Genomic DNA, 27,875 nt, shown 5'->3' with positions numbered 1-27,875 from the left:
TGAAGGGCCCCAAAGCTGCTGAAGGGACTGGAGCATCTCTCCTGCGAGGACAGGCTGAGAGAGCTGGGGCTGCTAAGCCTGGGGAAGCGAAGGCTCAGGGGGATCTTACCGGTGTACACAGATACCTGAAGGGAGGGCGCAAAGAGGACAGGGCCAGGCTCTTTGTGGAGGTGCCCGGTGACAGGGCCAGAAGCAAAGAGAACAAGCTGAAACTCAGGAGGATCCCTCTGAACAGCAGAAAACATTTTTTACTGTGAGGGTGACCAGGCACTGGCGCAGGTTGCCCAGGGGGAGTCTGTGGAGTTTCTGTCCTTGGAGATACTCAAAAGCTGTCTGGACACAGTCCTGGGCAACGGGTTCTGGGTGTCCCTGGTTCAGTGGGGCATTGGCTCAGATGACCACTAGATGTTCCTTCCAACCTCAACCATTCTGTGATCCTGAAAATAACAGGAGGGAGAGCATGGTGTCACATGAATGTTAAAGTCAGTTTCTTTTCCCCTAACAATCAAAAAAAAAACCAAACTAAAAAAAAACCCAACAAAACCAAACCAACTAAACAAATTAACAAAAAAAAAAAATCAAAAACAAATGGCTAGGAATGTTTTCTGTTCAAGATTTCACTGTAGTTCAAGCCAAATAAAAAAGTCATGTTGTCCTATGTAGAGCTAGTGAATGTTCTGATGTAGCGTTAACTTTTTTGGCATTAGAATAATCTGAAATACATGCATAGTAATTCCGTTTTAAGGGACAGTCACAGCATTGCTCCACAGAATCTACTTAAGCTTAGCTACATCATTAATCTGAGAAAAATATTTTTATATATGCCAAATAGAAACTTGTTACTATTTAGCAATTGATTCCTCAACAGTTGTGTGTGTCAGTGCAGGGTATTGCTTAGTTTCCATGGGCTGCTTTCCAAGAGGAGCAGAATGTTCTCTGTAGTTTCTCAAGGAGTCAGGATTAGATAATAGGTGATCTGTCTCTTGCACTTCCATTGCTTTATCTTTAGTCATGAAAGAGTAAGCTCCCTGATGTGTTTGGAACGGGGAAAGACTATTAAGAGCAAAGCAAATAGGGATATGGAAGAGAGAAGCACCAACTACCTTGTAGGAAACGGGTGAAGGGAAGCCACAGAGAAAGGAGTGGTTAGAGTTAAGGCAGGAAGATGATGCCATGTATAGTATGGGCAAGGAGGGATGTATATAAAAAGCTGGTAGCACAAAACTAGTAATATGTTCTGGGTGCATCAGATAACATAGAAGATAATAGAGACTTCTGACATCTATTTTATGGATAGTGTTGTTGAATAAAAAAGAGCTGAGAAGCCTGTTGGCAAGGTATGTGTCTTAATCACCATGTACTGGCAGTTGGATCTTACTGGACATGAGGGGGAATCTTGCAGCAGAACAACTATTTTTTTGTTATTCAAACTTTTGATGCATTGAAACTGCTTCATCACTTCCCTTACACTATTATTTCAAACTCATCTGTTACTTTTTTTTCAGTACATCAAATCTCTAGTCCATGGTACTGAATAATACAATACTCAGTTCTTTTAACAAGCAAACTGATAGACTCAGCTGAAGAGGCTTGATTTGGAACCTTATCTGGAGGGAACAATACATCCAGAAATACTACTTAAAGATTTTTTTTGAGGTCTAGATTTTTGTGTGATCAGGTGGTGATAACACTTCATAATGTTTCTTAAAATGTAATTTTAGCAACAGTTGAGAGGTTTACATTTTGACTTCCAAGTCCAAGATACCCAGTACAATATACTTGCTCCATGCTGTGCACTCATACAGCAGAGACCAGTTGCAGTGAATTATAGCATGGTCTGCTTTAGGCTGTCCATATTGGGTGCGTAAAGATTCATGAGCAAACTTCTTTACACAAGCAGCTCTTTGTCTTTTAAGAGTAAAATCTTATCTGCCATTGAAACATGACTGAATATTCATGTAGAGTAACATAGTTTAGTTATTAGAGAGCGTAACGGTTGATGAATTGCCTCCTAGAAGAGTGACTCATCATCGTAAGATGTCCTTGAGAAAGAGTCATGTTATGCAGGAATTACACACAATAGATGTTGTTTACAAAATTTAAAGTGCATTGGTTTTTTGTTAGATTGGGGGATGTAAACGCTAATTAATATTTTTACATACCTGAGTGAGACCTGTAAAGTGTGGGGAGCACTTTGGTTTCATGACCTTTTGTTTTCTCCTAAAAAGCTTAATTCCAGAGAGAAGATCTATTGTGATTTGAGTGTTTCTATGACTGCTGAACTGAACTATTTTGTCCTGAGTAAAGTGTGAAGAATGTTCCATCAATATTCAACCAATGTTTTTTTCTTACTCTAGATTCTGAAGAAGCTCCATCTGTAAATCCTTCTAGCGTAGAGGCGAATGTTGATTCAGAAGCAGAAAAGGACTCTGTAGCTAATGACAGCAAACAAATGGTCCCTAGTAAGGCACCACTTCCATCTGCTCTTGATGAGTATGAGTTTAAAGATGATGATGAAGAGGAAATGAAAAAAATGGTTGATGACAAACATATTCTTAGAAAAGACCCAAGGAAGGAGGATGAGACAGAAGTTGAGAAGAACAGCTTATTTGTGAAGCAGGAAAAAGTTGTCTTTTCAAAATCATTTAAAAGCAAAAAGCAGAAACCATCTAGAGTTCTGTATTCAAGTTCTGAAAGTTCAGATGAAGAAGTACTTCAGGACAAGAATATAGTCTCTCCTTGCTCTATTTCAGAGACATCAAGTTCTGATGTAAGAGTGAAGAAAGAATATATGGTTACAAATGAACACAAGCAAAAAGGCAAAGTTAAAAGGAAAGTAAAAAATCAGAGCAAAAATAAAGAGAATCAGGAACTAAAGCAAGAAAAAGAAAATGCTAGAGTAACAAATATAGCTACTTCTGGCTTAGATTCTTTAGATAAAACTAGAGAGGAAGAAACCTTTAAGAAGTCTTTCACCCCAAAAGAAGATTCTTCTTTACATCTGTTCCATATCACTGCTGGCAAATCTCCAAAGCATCCCTGTGGATTAAGCGAAAAGCAGTCAACACCATTAAAGCAAGAAAACACCAAAACTTGCTTATCACCAGGAGGTTCTGAAATAACATTGCAATCAGAATTAGTTCGGTATGATCACAACACTGATTCTGAATATCTAGTAGAAAGTTCTAGTGGCAAGTCTTGCAAGCACAAAGATAAAAGCAAGCATCATCAGAAAGATTTTCACTTAGAATTTGGTGAAAAATCTAGTCCTAAAATTAAAGAGGAAGACAATAGCTCAACATTGGAGAATTCAGAGTATACTCTGAGAAAGATTGACAAGGAGGGTAAAACACTGAAAAAGCATAAATTAAGGCACAAAGAAAGAGAAAAGGAGAAGCACAAAAAAGAGCAGGATGGAGAGAAGGAAAAACATAAACATAAAGATAATGTTAAAGAGGTTCAAAGAAGTATTGAGTTTGACAGAGAATTTTGGAAAGAGAACTTTTTCAAAAGTGATGAAAATGAAGAGACGTTGTTAAATACAGAACATGAATCTCTTTCTTCAGACAAAAAATCAAAGCTAGAAAAAGCTGTGGCAAAAGAAGATAAGCTGGTTAAGGAGAGACAGATCCAGAAAGAGAGAAATGCTAGAGAGGAGAGAGAGAAAGAGAAGAACAAAAAGGAAAATGAGAAGTTTCTCAAGGATGAAAAACTAAAAGATACAAAAGAAGAAAAAGAAGTTACGCTTGCAGATAAAGAGATGGAGTTGTTCTGCTTTGGTGTTAAAGATGTGGCAGCCAGCATGCATTTAATAGAAAAAGAAACAGATACTGAAAAGCAGGAAAAGAATTTAAAGGAAAATAAAGAAAAGACTGAAAAGCGAACTTTGGCCAAAGAAAAAGATGTTGAAAAGATAGAAAGAAAAAATGGAGAAAAAGAGAAAAAGGTAAGACATGAATACAAGATGGAGAAAGAAAAAGCAGAAGTAAATGAAAATACAGAAAAAGTAAAGGAGAGGCCCTGTTCCCAGCAAGGGGAAAGATGCCCTAAGGAAAATGATAAGATAAAAAGCACAGGTAGTCTTAAAAAACTTGATGACAAAGAAAGAAATAAAGAAAAAACTGATAAGAAGCATGATAAAGAAAAGGCTGATAAAGACAGGCATTGGGCTGAAAGCAAAGAAAAACACTGTACTGAAAGAAAAGTCAAACAGTGTGAAAAAGAATCTGAATGTACTAAATCAGAAAAAAATAGAACTAAAGACAAAGAAAAGGAATTTGAAAAAAAAGACAAATCCAAAGATAAGGAGATCTCAACAGCAGCAAACTCAAAACACATGCAAGAGGAAAGGAGATACAGTATTACAGAAAGTAATAAAACAGTGCATGACAAACTGTCATCTCTGAAAGAAAAACCAAAAGATGATTTGTTGAAAACTCCAGATGGTAGAGAGAAAGACAAAAAAGATAAAGATATAGACCGATATAAAGAGAGAGACAAGCATAAAGATAAACTGCATCAAAGTAGTTTACTAAAACTAAAACTTGAGCATGAGAAACCTAAGCCTAAACCAGCTCCTGCTCCAAAAGATGCTCGACCTAAAGAAAAAAGATTAGTCAATGATGATTTAATGCAAACTAGCTTTGAAAGAATGCTTAGCCTTAAGGATCTGGAAATAGAGCAGTGGCATAGAAAACATAAAGAAAAAATAAAGCAGAAAGAGAAGGAACGTTTAAGAAACCGTACTTGTTCAGAACTTAACAAGATGAAAGAAAAACAGAAACACTCATTAGCTGAAGTAAAAAGCAAAGAACTGATTCGTTCAAAAAGCTCAGAGCTGCCAGATGTTTGTGTAAAGGAAAAACAGCTGAAAGACGCCACAAGTAATAGATCACAATCAGTAGACACCAGAACCGTAAATGTTATCAAGCCTTCATTGGTTTCAGATAATTCAAATAGATCCCCCAAATTAGAAAGTGAAAAGACAAGTCTGAGCTCCAGATCAGTGTCCATGGTTTCAGTTGCAAGCTCTGAGGATTCTTGCCATACCACAGTAACTACTCCAAGGCCTGCACTCGAATATGATTCAGATTTTATGCTAGAAGGTTCAGATTCCCAAATGTCTTTTTCACAGTCACCATTTTTGGCAAGTGCCAAATCACCAGCCCTTCTTGAAAAAGAGACCGATGGTCTTGCCGAGTTGCCAGATCGCGTTAAGCCACCTTTTGCAAACAGGCTTCCACCAATGTACATTAGATCAGCATCTGTTGAAGATGTTAAACTGGTTTTAAATGAGTGTAGACCTGTTGTAGAGGTTCGAAGATGCAGCATGCCTGCTGCTGTTTCTGAACACAGCAAACAGCCTCGAGCATCAGAAGAAAATAATCAGAATGCTCCTCCATCAGCTCAGACTTATGCTAGCACTTCTCCTAAACCAGAACTGCCATGTAACGTGCTTGAAAGAGATTGTCAAAGTAGTATGTCTAGTTTGCAGTCGAACTTTACATCGTCTCCAACTGCAGCTGTTAGCAGCAAGCAAGCAACAACGGGTACAAGTTCCATTAAAAATACTGCTCAGCTGGGCCCTCCAGAAGACTGTAATATGCATTTAGAGCCATGTAGTCAAAGTGGTGTGACTCAGCAAACCAAACCGTGGGATGTGCCTTTTGACGGACTTAATCCATTAAACAATGAGTTTAACAGCTCAGGTTATGGTGTATCAGAACAAGATACTAACAGTGTTACAGCAGTGCATAATTCTGAAAACAGGACATTAAAAGAGCAACAAGTATCTGAATTTTTGCCTCAGCATCCTGAAATTAAGGGAGGTTCCAGTTCTCAAGAATCTGCATCATTTTTGCCTTCACAGTCGCTTTATTCTTTACCTATCCAGCCACTCCCAGATGTGTCTAAACACATTTCTTTACCAGGCATTAGCAGTCAAGATTCATCATTTGTACAACAACAAAATCCAGTTCAAACTACAACTTCTACTTTGGAGACAGATGCTACTAGTACCAGAGAGCTGGAAAATGCTTTCTTCCCTTCAAACATTAAGGCGGCTGATGCACCCATTGCTGTACTTTCCGAGAGCTCTGTGAAGGATACTTTACAGAGCAATGAAAGGGTGAATGATTTACCTACAGTACCGTTAGAAAAAGATATTCCTGAAAGTGATAGCAATTCACAGTTAATTGTAAATTCATACACATTCAGTAAAGTTGTTTGTAAGAATGCTCAGAGTGAAGAGGATAGTAACACAGCAGATGCTTCAGACATTAGAAACGAAAAAGGCCAACAAGAAAAGTTGGTTTCAGTGCATGTTGTTGATAGTAAAGGCGATGTTGATCTCTGTGAACTAAGTTCAGGAATGTCAAAGGGAATTATGAACGAATCGGCTAATAAAAAACCCTGCACTGCAGACAGAGAAAATGTGTTGACAGATGATTCACCACAGTACTCCTCTTTATCTAATTTGGAAAATAGTTTACAACAGATTACACAGGAAGAGGTGCATAAATACAGCCAAATAGTTAAACTAGAAGAAGAAATTGCGGAGGATCAGAAGGTGGAACAACAAGAAGTACCTCAAAGAATCACGAGGAACAGAGCAAATATGCTTGCTAACCAGGGTAAGCAGAATCCTCTTGGCTGCATGCAGACATCAGAAAAAGAGTCTGAATCGTCAGCATCTATGAAAGCAAGGATTAGATTAACTGAAGAGGATGATGCTCAGGTACATCATCCACGTAAACGAAAGGTGTCACGTGTGCCTCAGCCTGTGCAAGTGAACCCTTCTTTACTGCAGGCTAAGGAGAAAACCCAGCAGTCACTGGCAGCTATTGTTGATTCTTTGAAACTTGAAGAGATTCAGCCATACAGTTCTGAGAGAGCAAACCCTTATTTTGAGTACTTGCACATAAGAAAAAAAATAGAAGAGAAGCGTAAATTACTGTGCAGTGTTATTCCCCAGGCACCTCAATATTATGATGAATACGTGACCTTCAACGGCTCATACCTGCTGGATGGCAATCCCTTGAGCAAGATATGCATCCCAACTGTAAGTAACATGGTCTTTAAATAAGTAAATGTCTTGGTTTTAGTTTTGTAACTTTCATAGTCTTCCTAACTTGCTTCTGAATATTCATGCTGAAAATAGTAACTTAGTATATGTCAAATTAATATTGACCAGTAATGTCATATTTAAAAGCCCCATTCAGTGGCAATAAAAACAGTGGTTTGACAGTCATTGTAAGATGAACAGTCATGTATGACACTTGTAAAAGGTACATAGACAAATACTGTATTTCAAAGCATTTACTACACTAATACCTACCCTCTCAAAAGTGAAGTCAGTTGTTGAGAGCTTCTCCGAATTTCTGCTGGCAATAATTTGGTTAATACTAATTCTTCAAAGCTGTCACATTTGGGGCGGGGTGTGTGTGTGGATGTGCAGTGCTTCAAAATATTAAGTCCCTCGCCAAAAGTTTTAAGTAGGAAAGTACCTGCTAGCTATCTCAGTTTCTCCTTAGTACTCCCAAGAGCAGCAGATGTAATCTGCTGTGTCCCAACTTCTGTAATCTATCGATTTAAAGTGTTCTGAATTCTGTTTAATAATGTGAAATTCTTTTCCTTTTCGCTGAAGGCCATCCATAGTTTAGGGGCATTTGTTCAGTTCTGGGCTCTCTGTAGTTCTGACACGAGCATATTGGGCATATGTCTGATGACAGCTGTGGGGGAGGTCTGTGCCATGCAGAACATAATTGGCTTAAATGCAGTTAATATTGCTGTTCGCTATGGAGGTGCCCCTCAAGGTGTCACACAGTAACACGGTCACTGCTCTTGAGGGTTTTCTGAAGAACTATTACTTCTGGGAGTAGGAGGTTTACTATTTCTCCACCTATTATCTGACCCATTTAAAATGCTCTAGTTCTGAGGTAAAACATATTAGCTTAAACCTGTTTGAATGGTTTAACTTAACACACGTAATACCTGAAATAGGCTAAAAACACATATTTTATTTCCTAAAGCAGTTTTTTGGCTGACATACAGTAGCTTCATAATGTCAGAATTTAGTAGCGGTTGATTGTATGCCTATTCCTTAGCATGCATCAAGTTAGGAAAAGTCTGTTTAGGACGACTGGGGAGAATATCTTAATCCTTGCGTGGCAAAAATGCCTACTAAACTTGAGCTGTTTGTGTGTATGAAATCTCATAAGCACAAGCCAAGCATCCAGTCTTCAGCCTCTCTATTTCTGAATAGGTTAGTTACGTTGACTCCATTTAAGATAACTTGCCCCTGCTAAAGGATGTTGCCTTAGCTTTTTCCAGTAGAGTTGAAGATTCTTTTGATTAAGCAATGAACTCGAATCTAATACATGTAAGAACATGCTTCGTTCCAGAGGTAGTCATAATCCCCTGTATAGACTGTTTCCTCTCATTCTTCTTCCACTGTGCCTGCTATGTCTGCCCAAGAGAATTAATGTATATCCTCTTAATGTGAAGTGAGTTCTTTTATTTGATGGTGACCACGGTTCTTTGAAGTTAGTAGATCACTTGTAATCTGAGGAAAGATGTGGGTAAGCTGACCCACATCTACTTGGTCTGTAAGTGAACTAGGATGTATAGTAAGCTTTGCTACAGTGTACCAGGCTGTCAGCCTTCCCCAGGCTACAGGTTTCTCAGTAGCTGTTGCAGCTTCTGAAAGGTATCATTATCACTGGAAGCAGAGATTTTTTTGATTATTTTTTCTTTATATATATATAGCAGCTGCTAGTCAAGTACATACTGTTTCCAAGCTGCAGCTTACTGCTTTGGCATCACACTTCAGTGCTTAATTTGGGATAAGCAGAAAGTGGAGAAGCATGGCATGTATTTTTCCTTGGCCCACTTCTACCTGGGCAGTAGAATTCATTTCCCTGTCATAAATGGCAGTATATGTAGGTACTGTAAGAAAGGGAGACATATTAAAGCCACTGCCTCATGCTTCCTTCGTATGTCTCATGCTGTATATAATAGGGATCTGCAGTTCATTAAAATAAATTTAGGTAGTAGGGTAGCGCAAATTCTTGGGCAACTTAAGTTCAGGAGATACCAGAGACAAATGTGTGTTCCCTATTCTCAATGGCTTTTAATTACTTGTTAAAAACCTCTTTAAAAACTTGATAAAAATGTGAATATGTACTTGAAGGATTACAGTCATTGATTTTTATCTCATTTAGATTTTGGGGTTGCATCCCTACACATACATGTTCTGGTGATAATGATGTTTAAACTGTAACTTGTTTTGTATATGCTTCCGTGGTACTGTTAAATCTTCTACAGCTGTGGAAAGAACAGGTGGATATTTTTATTCCAGGCTGTTCGGAGCAAAAGGGAAGGAAAAAAGTTGTGAGAATCCAAAAGAAATTATGAGAAAATTGATGTTTATTTCCTTCAGGAGTAAAGTGTAAGAAAGTAGCATCTTTAAAGCATAGTTAGTTTTAATCTATCAAGGGAAATACTTCAAGCATCTTAGTTTTGCCAGAAAAATAATCTACAATGCAGCTAAATATTTTGTTTAATTACTGTCACTTGTGTAAATGTACCGTTTTCACAAAATTTCTCATGTTTCTTTGCACAAAAAAGATAACATTTAAAAAATTATTAGTAGTTCTAGCTGATTTATTAGTAGCTTCTTCAGAGCTTGCTTGTGTATACAATTTAATAATTTTAGTTCAGCACCATTGAAAATCTCAATCATAATAGTGCCTATTACAAATACTATAAAAGGAGTATTGCTAAACCAGATATCATTTCATGCTCAAAAATAAATACTTATATGTATATTGTACACATTGTCCAACAACATGAAAAGAAGGGCTATGCCTAGCCTCTCCACAGTTGTGGAATATTAATACCATGTACATGTTGTTATGCATATAATGTGTAATTTAATGGTCTGGTGCAGTGGTAAAACGACTTTTCTCTTGGGATTCTTTTTAAATTTCTCCTTTCATGGTTCTTTAATGATTCTCTGTTAACCTGATTTTTGCCTTATGGATGTACATTGGCTATGGGAAAGTAGATACTTTTTCTTAAATTATTCCTATATTTTAGATACCACTGTGTGAAGGTCTATGTGAAGACAATATATTTAGCTCTGACACTCTGAGACTCAGAATAGTTTGTGTAACATGCTGTTCTCTGCATTGGAATTTTAATGATGCGCTATGGTTTATCTGATGAACTTCAAACATCCTGTAGGTGGGAACCAGGAGATGGTGTGCTTAAGTTTGATTTCCACAGCCTTGTTTATGTACTGTAATTTATTACCCATATCACCTAAGGCTGTAAGGATAGTCACATATGAATTGTGGCTTCCCTCTCACCAATGCAAATACAAAACATAAGATAGGATACATCAGGTCAGTTCAAAACAGAAGGAAACAAATCTCAATCTTCTAACAGTAAATTTAAACTGCACTTAGCTAAATTGCCTTTCAGATTGCTAAATCAGTATGTTCAGCAGGGTTCAGTTGCCTTTATCTGTACAGCCTCCTGAGAAGAGATACCAAGATGATTCATTTCCAGCTTCAGATGGCTATCTAGAAGATATGTTTCTAGTAAAAGGGTTTCTGTCCAGTTTCTGACCTTCCTGTAGAAACTTAAGTGGTAAAAGCTTATGTTAGTGATGTTACCAGAATTTTGCTTCCTAAATGCTCAAAATATGATAGCAATAGAGCAGGCCAGTTGATTTGAGTGGCACGGATGAGGGGAGATAGAGGGATGTGCGATAATAATTGCAGAAAACTTGTGTATGTGTGAATCTTGAGTTAGCTTCAGTGTTGTTGTTCTTTGTAACAGACACAAATAAGGACTGAATGTTTACAGAGTGGTGGTCTAGTTGTAGTAGTTATGCAGAATTCAAGGCACGCAGGAAACATGTTTAATTGATTTTCACGTGTTGGAGATGGAGAGGGTATGTCTTTGACCCCAGTGATGGCTGAACAAACCTGTTGCAGCGGCGGCTGCCTGGTGCAGCGGGACAAAGGTGAAAGGCTGAGCTCCATCTGGCTCTTCTGGGTGGTTTCTCCGGCTGGGATTAGAAAATACTGGAGAAGGCAGGACCCCTTTGCCTCCCTCTCTTCCACATGGAGTCTGAGCCCTTAAACTAATTTGGTAATTTATTTTGGTTATAAAAAAAAAAAACCCTGAGGGCACCTTTTCCTTTTGGCATTCAGTGTCATGCTCTGTTCCTGCAAGTCCAACATACGTGTTTGTGTTCTCCCAACAGGCTTTTTGAGGTCTCGTTAGGAACAGCCTCTCAGATCTGAGGCCAGAGGGGCTCCTCCGGCAATTCCTGCCTTGAGCCCCTCAACTTTGGTTTCTTCCCAGACGGGGCGGTGGGTTCCCCTGCCCGAACGCGGGGCTTGTTCACCAGCAGGCGTGGTGACACCACTCGGATGGCGCTCGCAGGCGTTAAGGGTGTGAGGGCCGGCTTTCTGTGTTCCCGAGGAGAGGAAAAAAAATTCATCATTTCAGAAATTACTCAAAACAGAATCAGCCCCGTGTTCAACTTTATGTTTTGGGAGGTGGTGTAGGGCTGGCTGGAGCGAAGCGTTTCTAAGTGCATGCCGAGGCTGGGCTGATCCCCGGGACCCGAGGCACCGGTGGCCGCCGCACAGGCAGCCCATCGCGGTGCCGCTGGGGCTCGGTGCCCGCCCGGGGCGGCGGCGCTGGCGCCCGGCGGGACCGCATGGCCGCAGGCCGCAGCCTCAGCCGCCTCCGCGGCGCTAGGGCGCCCCCTGGCGCTCGGGAGGCGCCTGCCCGGCCGCGGGCCGGCGCTGCCGCTGGGGCTGCTGGGCACGGGGCGGCCGGCACGGCGCCCATCGGGTACTGCAGCTGGGGGCGAGCGGCGTCTGCCCGGGGGCACAGTCCGCATGGATGTTTAAGGAAAAATCCGTACAAGCTTGCGGTGTAGGTAATTTAAGTCATTTTCAGTTATCTGCTGTGGCATTGGTTGGGATTTCCGTTGCAAAACTAAACAGTCCATAAATTCAAGGGAATAACGCTTCATCATATTTGAAACTGTTCAGCTGATACGGGTGCTCGCCAGCCCCGAAATTTTTATTTCTGGACGACGTGGCTGCATAAACTCAAATAATCTTTATAGACAGGTTGTTTATCTTGCCTCATGCTGTGTGCTTCTCGGTTAGCAAAAGCACTGAGATTTTTGAGAGATCTTTCGGGGCTTAGTAAAATTAATTAAATAAAAGCTTGGTGTTACTACAAGCATCTTGTCTTATGTTATTGAAAGACTATGACTGCACTGTTGCACTGTCAGGAATGCAAAGTTTCTGGGCAAAACGAGACTGCGGTGTATCTCGGGCTGAATTTAAATACACTGATACCCATTGTGATTGAGACAGATTATTGCAGTAGATGTTTGTGGTTTGGGTTTTTTTGTTGTGTTTGTTTTTAATACTGATGACTTATACAAAATGGGATATGCTGTAAATGTTACCCACTAGTTTGGGAGCCAAACTGTTTTCATTGAGGGAAGTGAAGCGTATCTTGCTTAGTAGTTTGAAACGTGAAGGAGTTTAATGGCATTTTATAGTAAATAATAGCTTCAGGAATGAACTGCAGTTAGTTACTCAATATGTTCTTTAATTCCAAACACATTGGCTGACTTCCACTTGGGGAAAAAAATGTCCTGAAATAATTTTCCAAGATAAAATAATTGATTAACTGTTGGTAGATAAATAACTTTGTTACTAGAGTGTATAGTTGCGAGATCGATACTAGTCATGCAGTGTGTCCATATTTTCATAATGGATTTATTGGGTTTTGACAGTTGCAGTATCCGTATTATTGAACAGAATTATGTCTATGTGTTTGTGGTAAGTACAAGTTAGAGTATCATACCTGTAGGTGTGTATTTCAGCTGTGGTTTCTGAGTATTAGTGGTAGTAAGCAGTATGTCGTTTAGTTTTGATGCGTCTTTCCAAAGCAGTATCAATGCTTTTACATCAAGTGGTTGTTAAAAAACAATACTGAACTGGCATATAGAAAAGTGAACTTTTGGTGGAGCCTTAAAAACTCCCAGGATGTTTATTAGTTACTTCTCAAGAAACATCTGATTTCTGCAGTAGCTGTGAGGGCTCCCAGGTGCCTTTTCAGTGTGGCATACAGCTCGGTCCAGAGAGTAATACCGGTTGTTTACTATAACTGACTAAAAATGCAAAATGTTTAGAATATAGCCAATCAGTAACAGTGTTGACAGCTCACTCAAGTTTATTTTTATTTATTTATTTGGTTGGTTTAGGCATAAGCTTTTTTAAAAAAATTATTTGAATAACTGACATGAAGAAACACTTTTCCAAGCTACTGCCTGGGGCTCTGGTGTACTTTTTGTTCTTGCTTGTGGTCTGTGTGATTGTAAGATTAGGAATATGGTTGGTTATCTTCTGTGCCCTATAAAATGCCAGTGACACTCTATAGATGTATCAAGTGACTGACTTTTTTTTAGCAATATTTTTCTTATTTTGCTCTTGTATTTGGCTAGGCATTTTTGAACTTCTCAAAATGAACAGCTATGCTTTAACGAGTCTTTAAAATTGACAGCAACTTTTATTTTTACTATCTTACAATGTATAACCCTTTCAAAGAACAGCTCTGGCATGCTGACAGTGTCTCGTTAAAAGCACTAAACAGTTTGAAATGCCATTTCAGTTAGGTTTATTAACTTTTTAAGGTAAAGAATCATTAAAACCTTCTATTGCAAGTGCATTGAAGTCACATAATTAATGGAATGTATGAAACTGTTGTATCTTCCCTAAAAAATATCTTGCATATGTTTTGGAGGTTTTTTTTTTTTAAATAAATGCTCGTATCATATAGGCAATGTTAAACGTGTTAAATATATATTAATGATGCTATTTATAAAACTTTTTCCACAGATTACACCACCTCCCTCACTGTCGGACCCACTTAAGGAACTATTTAAACAACAGGAGGTTGTAAGGATGAAACTACGTTTACAGCACAGCATTGAAAGGGTAAGAATAAAGTAATTTATTTTTTTATCTCCCGACTTTAAGCTTTAGGGGGCTTTTTCTTTTTCAATGGACAGACTATATTTTGCTCAATTTAACAGTGCTTTAGAAATAATACGCCTTCTATCCAAACTTATGAATTGGAGAAACTTCTAAGTAAAAAAAAAAGTTTTGACAACTGTTAGTAGAATACTTATGTTAATAAGAACAGTTTTTTCCTGTTAATTGCTCTAAGATGTGGCCCAGATTTTTCCCATGGGGAGTGGGAAGAAAGCTGCAGACTAGTTTTGAAAGCTAATGATGGTGTAGACTTCAGAACCAAACTGAGTTAAAAGAACTGAAGCAAGAGTAAAATCCATTTTCATAGAAGACACATATGGCTCTAAGACTAAAATATAATTTGCAATATTCTGCTTGTAAAAGCAGCCTGAGATTGTTAGAAGTACATCTGTAGGCTTCACTGAATTTGAACACAGGAATTGAGAAAATATTCCTGGTTTAAGAGTATTCTTTATTTTTAAGCTGCCAAAACCTTTTTCCTTGGCAGGGTAGATTTAGGTGTCTTGTCAGTATTGTGAGCCAGATTGCTTGAGGACACAGACAGGACCTGTTTCTCACATGGAATGTATCTTAAGGATTTCTACACAGTTATATGAGCAGCTGGCTCATTAAAATGTGATGTGGTAGTTTTTTAGTTAAGTTGATTTCAGTGTGGCTTAACAAACCAGTTGAGGGAGGGGTTTTCCTTGAATTTGATATTTCAGTGTAAAGCTAGGTATAAAAAAAACAAACACAAAGACTGTAAACATAGTTTTAAGTTCTGACTGAAATTTGTAGCCAAAGGAAAGATGCTGCTTTTTCTGTTTTCGCAGCTTCTTTTCTTCCGGTAAAAATTAGAGCCATTATGTTGCTGAGCAGTAAACACACACGATCTTTTATCTTTTATGTCTAAAATTTGGCATATGTTTGTTTATTTTGCTAAAATAGACTGTTCTTCAAATCAAATCCACTTTATACAACTACTAAGTCAAGTTTTGTCAAGTAAGCTATATTTTCTTGTCTTGGGTCAGGAAAGAATCTTTGTCCAGCTATGAATTTATGGAGTTTGTGCCTGTTGTTTAAAAAAAAAAAAAAAAAAGGAACCAAACTTTAAATCATCTGCAAATTATATTTCTGCTTCAGTTTACATGGCCATTGTGCCTAGCATGACAAGCATGTCACAAAAATCTTTATACAGTTGAGACTCACAAATCTATATCCCAACCCTGTGCTCCTCATACCTTTCATCTTCACCTTCAGTAACTAGAACTTGCCTCAATAGCACCAAGTGGAAAATCTGGGCATGACGTTTAGCCAGCAGTGGTGGGGGAGAAGAAGGTGTTTTCAGTTCCGATATTCAGGGAACACTCTTTGCATCATTACATTGAAATTTTGGATTTGATTAGATGAACAAACCACTCTTCCCTCCACCAGCCCATTTCTCACACTGTTCGAAAGTGTAAGCCCTAAAAAAAAAATGTTTAAATGAATGGACATCTTTATGAATCAAATGGAAATGCTTAATTTACCAATTGTATATTTTTATCTTGATACCTTCCTTATTCAATTAGGAAAAGCTTATTGTTTCTAATGAACAAGAAGTTCTACGTGTTCATTATCGAGCGGCAAGAACGCTAGCTAATCAAGCACTACCATTCAGTGCCTGCACGGTTCTGCTGGATGCTGAGGTTTATAATGTGCCTCTGGATGCCCAGGTAAAGAGATGTATTTCAGAGAAAAAGGGTCTTTTTAGCATGACGCAAAAAAGGAGAGTTTAGAGAGAATTCTGTTCCCATGCTGAAATGGTCATTGATCTGTCTGGAATTAAGGTTTTGAGTATTAAAGATTGTTACTTTGATTAGGCCTCATTTGGGTGTACAATAACAAGAGGATATGGGTGTGTATATGCTGGTTTTCTGTTTTGTACCATGTCTGGTTTTCTTTCATCTCCAGAAGTTATGAGAAGGATAAAATGAGAACATTACTCTGATTATTTTTATGAAAATAGATTTCAGTCATAAACAGAATATTGGAAGCTTACAAATAGAGCTTAAACAATAAAAAAATAATATCAGAAGATCATTTTTGTCCGTCGTCCAGAGTATTGGAATGCAGTAGTATGTGAAGTGATGAGACTGGTTTGGGGGAAATGTTTGGTGGAGATATTTGCATTATACTTTTCTCCTCTCTATAAGGCAGTTGTTGGAACTGCTCCATAAAAAATAGGGCCAACAGTGAAATGTTGAACACTACCAGATGAAATTATTTTTTTCAAAATCACCTCAAGCTCCGTAATATCTACATGTGCAGTGTTACGTACGCTTTCAATGTTGGTATTTAGTTGTGATTAAACCAGTAAATGAGCAGTATAGTTTATGATCTGCATATCTTTTACGGGCTACCACTCAGAGGTTTGCTGCAGCTGTGTCTCTCATGAGAATACAATGTCATGATGTCAGTGTTTTGTGAACAGGTCTGCTAACTAACAAAAATGGGAACAGCATTCAGGACCTGCTTTAGGGACTGTGAGGACCACATAGTGCAAGGAAGAAATTTGATGGTTTGGATGTAATAAAAGTGTTGATGCATTGGATGTTGGGCATTTTAAAATGAAACACCTGTTTTTCCAACATCTGTGTAATTCTACCTTAGTCCTGGAGCCACTTAAGAGAATTATTACAGCTTCTAGTGTTTCCTCAATCTGTTACGTTTTCCTCATCTTTATAAAGAACTAGAGCTATGCACAAGGTGATTCACCAGGGGACAGCAGTTTATGGAGACTGTATTGTTCTCCCATTTTAAGCTTTATACTGTCAAATTGTATAATCATCGCTTCCTTAGTAAATCTAACTGAAAGGGAAAAAATGAGATTTTTCTCTTCTGTTAGCAGTCCAAATGTCATCGTTAGTTTTGAAGTTCAGAACGTTGTTTGCTTTTTCATGTGCTAATTTAGAGGCCCTGAGTTTTTTAGAAATTTAAGATACATCTGAGTTATGCATGTAACCGCACTTTTATAGTTAAATTTTAAAACTGATTTGAAATAAACTGCTTTTATGTTTGAATTCTGTGAAACAAAAGGAATCCTTCTTTCTTTAATGGGGGAGAAGTTGTGGAGTTCTCCCTCTGTCCTGTCCCGTGTTCCCTCCGCCACCAAGTACTGCAGCTTGTTTGACCATCTATAAAATAAACAGTAGCATTAGTAAAACGCCTGTCCTTCTGCCTCAGTACCTCAACAGCTCTGTGTTTCAGTCTGTGGCAATTTTTCCTAGAAAATTATAATACTGCACATAATGTCCTGCACAAAATTAAATATATTTTTTTATTATAACTGAAATCAGTGTTTTCAACTACCAACTTGATGCTTTGATTTAAATTTGCTTCATAGGAAGAATGAAGATGCATAAGAAACCGTTATTTTGTAATATATTCTGTCACTTTTCTGTTACCTCACTAGCAACTCCTTATTTTGTTGTACAGTGAAGAAACATTCTGACAAAACTTTTGTCATATTTGAGCAAATAGCTGGGTAAGACTTGTCAGCTAAGATCTGGTTTATTTTGCAGGAAAATGACCACCTCAGAACTGGTTTTATGGGGTTTGTGGGTCTTTGGAGGCTTGCCTTTATGGCTGCACGTGTTGGGCAGACCTTGAGAACCGCGTTTACAGTCATACGAGGAAGAGAGGAAAAAGGCCCAAGTTTCTGGTGAACAGACTGTTAGCTGGTCACAGCTCTCCTAAATGCCTACAGTTGAGGGTTACGTGATCAGTGTTGGTGAAGGCTTTTTCTAGAACCAACCTGTTCAGCTGTCCTTGATATCTGAAATCTCAGCTGTTTTCTAGAGATTTCAGGCTTTTCAGTTTTTTTTCCTGTTTTTGCCCATTGTCAGTGGACAAATTCCTGCAGTGTCCTTCTCCCCACATACACACACAATCCTCCCACTCCGCTCCCAAAAAAGAAGTAACGGTAGCTTGTTCTATTTACTGATTATTATTTAAATGTTAAGTTGGCATAGTCCGGTTTTAGGACTATCTACAGAGTATCTGGAGTTTCTCACGATGGGCAGATGTGACATTCTAAATTCTTATTAAATAATTAATTAAAAAAAAAAACTTTTATTGAGTAGGATATAAGATACGTCTGCTCACTTTTTTAAAATCTCCTTTGGGGGATTTTGATGGTGGAAATATTTTTTTATTATTACTTTGTGTAGCAGTTAAGTCAGGCTGCTTAAGTTTTCCTTTATTATTGCTTTTGCTTTTCCCTGAGGGAATATCCATTTAATTCGTTACTGAATTTTAAAGAGAACAAAGATACAGCAATTTTGTGGAAGGATCTGCCTTGTACTGATGAAGACTTTACAGAAAGAATCTTTAAGCCTACTACTTGAAACTTAAAAAATAAAGTACAATAAAGAGCTTGAGGGAATCTGAAAATACCCATTTTTAGTGAGCAGCTGGCTCATAGTGAAAGTGGTGGTCAACATTTATGCTTACATATACCTCGATACTTTGAGCTTATTTTTCCATTTGAAGTATTTTTTATGAAGGTCCTACAAAGTAGGTTTTATGTTTTAAAGTATGTTTAAGTTTGAATCATCAAATAACTTAGACTAAATCTTGTTTTGCAGGCTGATGACAGCAAAACATCAGTGAGGGATCGATTTAATGCAAGACAGTTTATGTCGTGGTTACAGGATGTTGATGATAAGTTTGACAAATTAAAGGTATACTTCTTTGGTTTTCCACTTCAAAAAACCCCCAAAAAACAGCAAACCAAAACTCTAATGTCACTATGAAGATTAGATGAATAAATAGATGAATAAAGAGTGGATTTCTATGCAAAATCATAGGCTGTTTTAGAGGTTTTAGGGGCAACATAAAGGAGAGTCTAGCGGTATAAGAAACTAACATTTGTTGCTATATAGTATAATGGAATAATCTGGAAATTTCTGAATACGTAGTAGGGAAATTACTATCACCATAGAGACTCCTAGATACTCTTTCTGTATTCAAATTCGTAGTGATTTTTTTTTAAATACTGAAATAACTTCTTTCTCAATTTTAAAACAGACGTGCCTTTTGATGAGGCAGCAGCATGAAGCAGCAGCTTTAAATGCAGTACAAAGACTGGAGTGGCAGCTTAAACTACAAGAAATTGATCCTGCTACGTACAAATCTCTCAGCATTTATGAAATTCAGGAGTTTTATGTTCCTCTTGTGGATGTTAATGATGACTTTGAATTGACGCCAATATGACAACCAGCATCTTCTGTCTCACCCCTTTCCCTTGGACAACTAGAGATTGACGTGCAGTGATACATAAAGGTATTTTTCTTTTAAGACAGAGCGCTTAATTCTGTGGAATGCTACCTTTCTCAATAATTGAGGTGTTCCTTCAGAGAAGCATGGCACAGGCTCTTGTTCAAACACAGAAGATGGATGCTAATTTTAAAGTCAGTTTCCCAGTAACTGCCATTACCCGTATTTTAAAATTGCCTGTAGCTTTAGAGCTTACTGCTCAAAAAGATGACGAAACATGGTGAGTTAACAGTGCTGGAAGCTGTTAACAACTAAAACAGCCACCAAAAAACAAATGACACTTAAAATCTGCTATAAAGCTTCGTATTATGAAACTTCAGTAACAGTTGAACTCCCACAGAAAAGTGATGAAAAAGCCTGTGGAAGAAAATGTAAGACTTGGAGGAAAATAGTCTATTAATCTTATTACATTTTGTAAATTACTGTACAGTTTTCTTCTTGGAAAAAGATGTAATATTGTCTTCATTTTTGAATAATTTATTTTATACATATTGTGCAAATGTAAATAGTCTTGTAATTAATGTTCAAACTTGTATAAAAATAGATATTTTAACTGTAAAACTGTTTTTTGTCTAATGTTTTATTGGACCAAAGTTGTAGTTTTTATTAAGTGTAGCGTGTTCCTGGTTGGCAGTTCTTTTTTTGTATGGCATGTGTTTGATTTAGCTGCTTGTTTCATCACCATAACTGTAAAAGAATTGAAACTGAACTGTATTGCATGCTTCACAGAACTCTTAACTCCTTTACTCCAATAACTGATACCTAAACTGTAATATGTACAAAATCATATTTCATATTAGTCAGCTATTGTAATGCCATACCTATGACTTACTATACCGAAACTATTTTTGTGTAAAACAAAAAAAACCCCTCTTGCTCTTATATGGTGGTCTCGTAATAGAGCCTATTTTTTCCAACAAAATGCCTTTGAATTAAAATTCTTAAATTGTATATTGTCTATTTTAATATTAATCTATAGAAGGATATGTAAATAGTTGTAAATATAATGTTTAATAAATTTTATTGGTCATGTTATTACTTGGAATTTCTTAATATTGTAACACTTGATAATATCAAATTGTAGTATTCCTGAAATATTATGTAAGGAGGCTCAATGAAAAACTAGAAAAAACTCCTGTGTTGTGAAATTTAATGCTTTTTTATTCTTAGTACTGTTAATGAGCAGACAGTTAATTATTGATGAGTTAGGAGGTTACAGGTATTCATGAAAAAGATGTTACCCTCTAGTCTGTAAATTATTCAAGAATGCTTGGGGTCAGATGTCTGTGAAGTTACTTCTGAAAGAAACAGGGCTTAGGCAAGAGACCCTGTTACCCAGAAACAGGATTTAAAGTACTTGGTCCAAGCTGATTTTTATTTTTTTTTAATTACTAAGTGAACTACTAGAGAGTACTCTATTCCTTATGCTTATGTGTGAGTGCCCAGGGTGCCTTCCGTGTGATGGAGAGCAAACGAGCATGGAACAAGAGACTGTATGGGCAGGAGGTTCCTGCCCCTGTGCACATAGCTGCTAGTTCCAGTCCAGAATAAAGTAACAGTAACTCAAGCACAGTAAAAGCCATTAACATGTAGTTCCTGCCCTGTAACTTTTTTCTTCCACTTTTATTAGGTGCCTGTGGAAGGAGTAGTTGTGCCTGCTCTTATGTAGGAATATCTTCCTGACATCGCTCAGAATTGAAGATGTACCTGAGGAAAATGCAAATGTGATAGTCTCCTGAAAGTAAAATATTCTTCTGAAGGTAGCTGTAGAATTTCAAAATAATGCAGAAATCTGTATTAATCTGCTTCAAATCCCAAGGAAAAAAAATGGATAAAGCTACAAGGTGTTAACAACTAGTAAGTGGGTACGACTTTACTTATCAGATACTTAAGAGTAATATAACATACATATCTGGAAGTGGGCGAACCCGTAACAGACTTTGAAGTACAGGATGTGGCTAGTTAAGGGTATTGCATAACCAACAGAAGAGATAAACTGGGTCGCAGGAGTGTTGGCTGTGTTAGAAAAGAAGCAGGTGACAAAGTACTAGGGATGGAGAAGATGGCCAAGCAGGTTTACAGCCGGACCTTGGTGTGCATGCACAGTGGTACCTTGGCACGTGCTCAGAGAGCAAGGATGTCAGGGTGGGCCGGGCAAGGGCCGTACCCCAAACCAGGGAGCAGGATGATGTTGGGGGCCGCGGCAGCAGTTCTGTGCCCGCCTGGCAGCCAGAACACCCCAGGGGTCTCTCGCAGGGCTGGGAGGAGGGTAGGGGTCTGGGTGTGTTTGATGTAAAACAAACGGAAAGTTCATCTTCTGGAAGTATCAGCAAAAAACATTTTTGTGGTAACTTGAAAATATTTTGGCAGTATCCTGTCTTTTAAGGAGATGTGGAGACAGATGGTTCTTAGGGTTAGCCTGTGTCGTCTGCGCAAGGAGAGACAGTTTCCTGTTACCGGTGCCTGTGAAACAGATTTTTGGGTTTTTTTCAATTGCAACTGCTTAATAAAAATTCAGTTGCTTGAAGAAAGGGGACTGCCACATGTTTTAGTCCCTTAGACGACGATTTCCTGGCTTCTCTCATTTGAATCCCGGCTTTGTTCCAGTCTTGTATTTATTGTTACTTTTTTTCACGTTGACTCTGCGGGATGATACCTTGGGCGTTATTTAAGGACAGCCAGCCTGCGGTGGGCTTCCCTCAACGAAGGGGTTGGAGTTGGGAGGGGAGGAGGGGGGATGAGAGGAAGGCACGGGAGCAGCTTGTGGGGTGGTCGCCCTGTTTCCCTCGCGGGGGTCCAGCTGCCTCCGGGGGGGGGGGTGTGTGCTACTCTGGGTTCCCGGGAATCCTGCACTCTTCTTCTAGGGACCACACTTGTTCCCTTGGATCTCGGCGGGGAGATAAACCACCTGCGCGGCAGGGCCGTGGAGATCCTGAGCGAGGCTGTCCGCAAGCCCGGGGGGTCCCGTCCTCAGCACAGGCCGGGCCCGCCCTGCGGAGCTCTCCCCGCCGCCTGCCCCGCGCCGCCGGCTCTGCCCCAGGCACGGCACGGCACGGCCCCGCTCTGCGCCAGGCTGGGGCTGCCCGCCGGTGCCTCCCGCCGCGGCTGCCCCGTCCCCTCTCGCTCTCTCACGCCCTCCCCGCCGGGCGCCCCCCCAGCCCCACGGGCCGGCTCGCCTCCCCACAGGAGCCCCGGGCCGCGGGGGACGTGCGGCCGCTCGCCCCGGAAGAAGCGTTCTCCCGCCGCCGCCGCGCACGCCCTCCGCTCCCGTCCCGCCGGGCAGCGCCGGCCGCGAAGCTCGCCCCGCCAGCCTCCCCCTCCCGCCCGGCCCCGCTCCGCGCAGCCGCTGCCCGCCGGGGCGGAGGGTCCCGGGGCGCGCTGCCGGCGGCGGGGGGAGGGTCCTGGCGCCTGACGGTGCCCCGAGGCGGGGGCGATGCGAGGCCGCGCCGCCGCCTCCGCGCTGCCTGCGGCCGAGGGGGGAGCAGCGGGCCGAGGCGCGCGGTTGCTGCTGCCGCCGCCGCCGGAGCAGCGAGAGCCCCCGGCGGAGCGGGGGGTGCCCGGCCCGCGGCGCCGCCCGGTGAGCCAGCCGCCGGTGGGGCGGAGGGAGCGGAGCGGGCGGCGGCGCCGGCGGGATGGAGCCGGTGGCCGGGGAGGCGGCGGCGGGGCCGCGGCTGCTTCTTTGTGGAAGGAAAGTTTCGGTGCGGCGCGGCGCAGCCGCCCCGCCGCCCGCCTGAGGAGGAGGAGGAGGCGGCCGGGGCCCCCGCTGCCGGGGGGGCGGCTTTTCGGCGGCGCTCCCCGTGCGGGGCTCGCCTGCCCCGGGCCGCCTCGGCAGGGGGTTCGCGCCCTGTCACCGGCCTCCCGGGCCGCGGGCAGTGCCATCTTTGGGGCCCGGGCCTCCCGGGGGGCGGCGGGGCGCCGCGGCAGGGAGGGGGAGCGATGCTGAGCCGGGGCCGGGGGCAGCCGGTGCCGCGGGGGGGGCTGCCGGGGGGCGCCGGGCAGAAGTGCGGGGAGGCAGCGGCGGGTGGGGGGAAGGTGCCGCGGTGGGGGGAGCCCGGGGCGGGGGTACGTGCGCCATCAGCCCGGGGCGGCAGCGCGCCCGAGCGGGGCGCTCCCGGCAGCGGCTCCGCGTCTCGGGAGCCCTTTGTGTGGGGGCCGGGCTCAGCCCCGCCGGGGCGCCGCGGTGCGGGGTCGCAGCGCCCTGTGTCGCCGTCCCGCCCGGCACCGTGCTGGCCGCGGCGCGGCACCGCGGGGCTGGGGCGGCCGGTGGGGCGGGGGGGGGGGGAACTTCCCTTGCGCGGGGGGGCGGGCGGCGAGCCCCGCGCGGGGAGCGGCCCCGGGGCCCCCCTGTGTGCCCCCGGCTCTGGCGGGGGGGTCCCCCCGGCTCTGGCGGGGCGCCCGGCGCGGCGCGGTTCGGGGGCATTTGCTGAAGCAGACTGAGCTGGGGCGGTGTGTGTGCGGGTCCTGGCTCCGCTCTTCTGTGTTCGGATGCTGCTCGCTGAGCGCGTTGGGTTTTTTTAGTTCCTAAAGCAGAAAAACGTTTCTAGATACCAAAAGAAAGGAATCCAGTGCCCCATTAGCATTTTTTTTTCCTCTCCTAGGAGAACAATCCCTGTAAGCTTGCCCAAACATGGGCTGCCTTTTATTATATGTTGGTGCGGTGCCTGGTGCGGCGGGTCCCTCCCGGGGCTGGGCGCACTGGCCGAGCACCAGGACGGCCAGGCACGGGGCTGGCGACGTCCCACCTGCGGGATGCACCAGGGGGGAAAGGTGGAATGCTTTGAACAAACCCGGCTCATCCTCCGTTTGAAGTAGCAGATGCTGTCTCCGGTTGACTTCAGTCACTTGCCTGGCTCCTGAAAATTACATTGTTCAAAGCCTCCGGTCCTTTTTTTTTCATATATATACAATGTTAGCATTTAAAATTTTTTTTTTAAAAGAGGTTAAGAACTTTGTGATTTAATCGAAAGGCGATGTGACATCCATCAGCATGAAAACAACTGTCTGTCTACATTACAGATGACATGGCAACTTAACCTCACAGGCCATAAAAAGTTGCTGTATAGTTTTGGTCCTAGACACCTGCATGTGCCTTTAGCCTGAGGAGATGCTACACAAAATCTGTCTGCTTTATGCATTACAGAATTGTGGCTTCGTTGGTGCGTTTTGTCTTGGAAGGCATTTTTTTACTGTCACTGCTTATAGGGTATCGTGGTTGATACTGCAAACTCGAGATTCTTCACCTTAAGTATATTGCAGCTTCAATCCGAAGGTTCAGTAGCAGAAAGCTTCAAATACACAAGTTAGGTGGGGGAGGAGGGGTTGGGTTTGTTGTTAGGCGCACCCACTTGAACTCTCCCCTACCCCCCACCCTCCCCCGAAATATTAATCTTTATTGAAGGAGTTGCAAGGGGGAAGGGAAGTAGGATTTAAGTTGTGTTCCAATAGCCTTTTCATTCGCTGGTTTTTATTTCAGTGCTGGTTGAAGTACTTGTGAAAATCGCTCACCTGCAGGAAACATGAGGTCTCAGTACATCACGGCACCCATGGTCGCTGTCCTGCTGTTCCTGCTGTGGATCCAGTCGTCAACAGGCTGCAATAAGGCTCTCTGTGCTAGCGATGTCAGTAAATGTCTGATACAGGTAGGAATTGTGGTTCCTTTATTTGCTTTTAAGTGATCAAGAGACAGTTCTGAAGCTGTGGCTTGATCCAGTGATACAAATAACTGGTATTTGGTGTTAAATAGTGTCTTTTTAAAGAAGTTTATTTGGTCTCCTGCACACACAAATGCAGATTAACAACCATTTTATAGGTAAGATTAAGTGCATGTGTATATGGGCATGTTTCATTTTTTTAATGAAAACATTTTCAAGTTGAGAATTATGATTGCTGGGTTACCGTTAGAAGCCACTACCAGTCACGCTTGGTTTTCAGTCTCTTTCTTCTTTATTAGTGGTATTATGAACAAGCAGCAGTTTAAAACAGACATTTTATTAGAAAGGTTTCTGTGGGCAACAGTTTGGTTTTTTAAAGATACCTGCAATATGTGAGGTTCAGATGTGCTTACAGTGCTCCTGTCTCAGTCTGAGGTGCTGTCCATATCTGTTCCCCTTAACTTGTGATCTGTCCACTTTCTTAAATCTCCTGGTCCAGGCAGAGGGTCAGTGGTTGACGCCTGATGCTCTCCATAATGTCAGGTTTGTACAGTTGATTAAAAGATGTCTAAAAACTCACATGAGGGAACTAACACGAATAGGGACCTAACTTGTCTTAGACTCCTGAGGTGCATTTGGAAAAGCATTTTGGTCAGGAGGGACCTATAGCTGCTAATGGTGATGGGCAAGCTCTGAAAGCATGTGAGTCCACCTAAAAAAAACCAACAAAAACACCCCAAACAACAACAAAAAAGCCCAAAACAAATACTTACGAGTTAAACTGCTAGAAAATGGATCTTAAACTCAAAAACCCAATAAAAACACCCCAAACAACAACAAAAAAGCCCAAAACAAATACTTACGAGTTAAACTGCTAGAAAATGGATCTTAAACTCAAATCCAGGCACTGCTTTTGACTGTGTGTCTGTCTGCACTGAAAGAAATAGACTGAGACCAGGTTGCTGCTCATATAGGAGGAGTTAAGAGGTACAGTGTGCAGCAGAACAAAAGTGCCTTTTCTAGCAAAATTGCAAGCAGTTCTGGTAACTACTAAATATTTATTTACTAGTAGTGTATTGAGCATGCTTCTCGAGTCCATATTGAAAAAAGTAGCTTTCATGTGGTCGCTTGCAGCTTCTCTAAAAGAAACCGTTTCTTACTGCCTCTTTGTAGATTGGAAATGCAATAGCAGAGAGAACACGGATCATATGCTGGTAATGTGCTAGTATGCTTACTGTAAACGTATAATCACAGCCTGAAAAGTGATGCAGAAGTAGCGTGAAGCATTTCAAGTTTACTTCATTTCATTGACTTCTGTATAAAATTTGTCTCGTTTACAAATAAAAATTTTTCCCAGATTCACAAATCCAGCCTGTGGAATGAAGACTGGCTGTAGGCTGAACTGGCTTCTTTCTGGCTTGTGCACTGCCATTGCTTTTTTAAAAAAATAAAAAAATATTTTGCTGATTCTCCTGGGCCTAGCATCGTCTGTGAAGTTGTTAAATACGGGAACAGGGAAGAGGCTTTTGACTTTACCTTTTCAAAGAAAACCCAGTGTTTTTGCTGGTACATTGGGCATTGTGCACTGTGACAAATTGATGCACTTAAAAGTTTCTTCTGTTGCATTTTTCCAAATTACTTCTAGGCTTGAAACCTTTAAAAAGTAAGATGCTAGCTGTGACATTAGATGTGTGAGGTGCTTAAACAGCAGGTGCAGTGGTACAGATCTGTTGATTCAGGGGAAAGCTGTTGGCCCACATGAAGGGGAAAACGGGGGGATCTATTGTCTCCTTTTCCTGTGCCACTGGTGGAGTTCACTGTCCGTGAAAGCACAGGCATCTCCTTCCAGGTAGTCACCTTTTATTGTGTCAAGCTTGAGATACCCAGCATTTAAACTTTGTGAGCTAGTCTGATTCGAGTACAGCCCAGGAGAAGTGAAGCTAATGCTACTGGAGTCCTTCCTCAGCTGGGAGTAAGATGCCTGAGGTTCAGCGCTGCATGGAGGTGGCTCACACAACCGTGCTTTACTTGGATTATGTTGACATCTCTGCAGCAACACAACCCTGTGCATGCAGAGACCCCTCTACTGCTTTACTCGTTGTAGATGTGCTCTCTCTTACTTTGTACAGGTCATGTGGATTCTGTTTTTAAAGCATTTCCCTAAAACCAAAATGGTATGCAGTTCTCTGAGACCCTAAAGTAACCGAGGCCAGGTGAATTGTGTACAATTACGGTGGAATGCTGCTGTTCATTTTCACCATCTGGCTGCTCTCTTCCTGCGAACAGGCCTGGCATACTAGTCACTATTCATTCTTTATAGAAGAACAGATCAGGTCAGACTAGTCTGATTATGGATATGAAGACTCCTAAAGCTTTGACTTCAAGCAATTGTCATCCTTCTTGGCTTTTTATTTTTTTTGTTTAAAAAAAAAGTCTTCAGCACTGTTGTGGCAGAAGTGCTGCACTGGTATGTGAAGATTGTGCTTCTTGGGCTAGTATACAAGTAGAGTTTATCTGTCAATTTTTTTCCCCCACTAAACTCTTCTGGAGAAATCTGAACTTACAAATATAATATTGTATTGATGGAGTTTGCTTGACTATTGCATGATGTTTTCCCCTAACCTATTTTTATAACGGTTCTAGTTCAGCAAAATCTATGGCTAGAGACCAAGATAATTTCACTTGGAGATGACTGAGGGAGCAAACAGAGTGTGACTGTTTGTCATCTGCATCTGTGTGCAGAAAGTGAGGCTGCCTGTCTTAGAGACGTAACGGGACAAAAGACCCACACTCCCAAAAAGCATACAGTTAACATAAATATTTTTTC

General features: G+C 41.4%; 2 protein-coding genes across 8 annotated transcripts in view; both read left to right on the top strand.

The window, feature by feature from the left end:
• ANKRD12 (ankyrin repeat domain 12) overlaps positions 1–20,432 on the top strand; it is a 65,838-nt gene extending 45,406 nt beyond the window's left edge. For all 4 annotated transcript variants that reach the window (XM_040588408.1, XM_040588409.1, XM_040588410.1 and 1 more), the window contains 5 exons: positions 2,358–7,060; positions 13,944–14,042; positions 15,650–15,793; positions 18,707–18,802; positions 19,149–20,432. In XM_040588408.1, coding sequence (XP_040444342.1) covers positions 2,358–7,060; positions 13,944–14,042; positions 15,650–15,793; positions 18,707–18,802; positions 19,149–19,334 — 5,228 coding nt within the window. In that variant the 3' untranslated portion in view covers positions 19,335–20,432. The remainder of the gene's footprint in view (positions 1–2,357; positions 7,061–13,943; positions 14,043–15,649; positions 15,794–18,706; positions 18,803–19,148) is intronic.
• A 478-nt stretch (positions 20,433–20,910) lies between these two features.
• Positions 20,911–27,875, top strand: part of TWSG1 (twisted gastrulation BMP signaling modulator 1) — a 26,144-nt gene continuing 19,179 nt past the window's right edge. The window contains exons 1-2 of one of the 4 annotated variants that reach the window (XM_040588414.1): positions 20,911–21,254; positions 24,871–25,036. In XM_040588414.1, coding sequence (XP_040444348.1) covers positions 24,914–25,036 — 123 coding nt within the window. In that variant the 5' untranslated portion in view covers positions 20,911–21,254; positions 24,871–24,913. Of the gene's footprint in view, positions 21,263–22,771; positions 22,975–24,870; positions 25,037–27,875 lie in introns of those variants that run through there. The other 3 variants (XM_040588413.1, XM_040588415.1, XM_040588412.1) reach the window with 3 other exon arrangements.

Source organism: Falco naumanni, chromosome 3, assembly GCF_017639655.2.
Source record: "Falco naumanni isolate bFalNau1 chromosome 3, bFalNau1.pat, whole genome shotgun sequence".
NCBI lineage: Eukaryota > Metazoa > Chordata > Aves > Falconiformes > Falconidae > Falco > Falco naumanni.
This window is presented reverse-complemented; position numbering and strand designations above follow the sequence as displayed.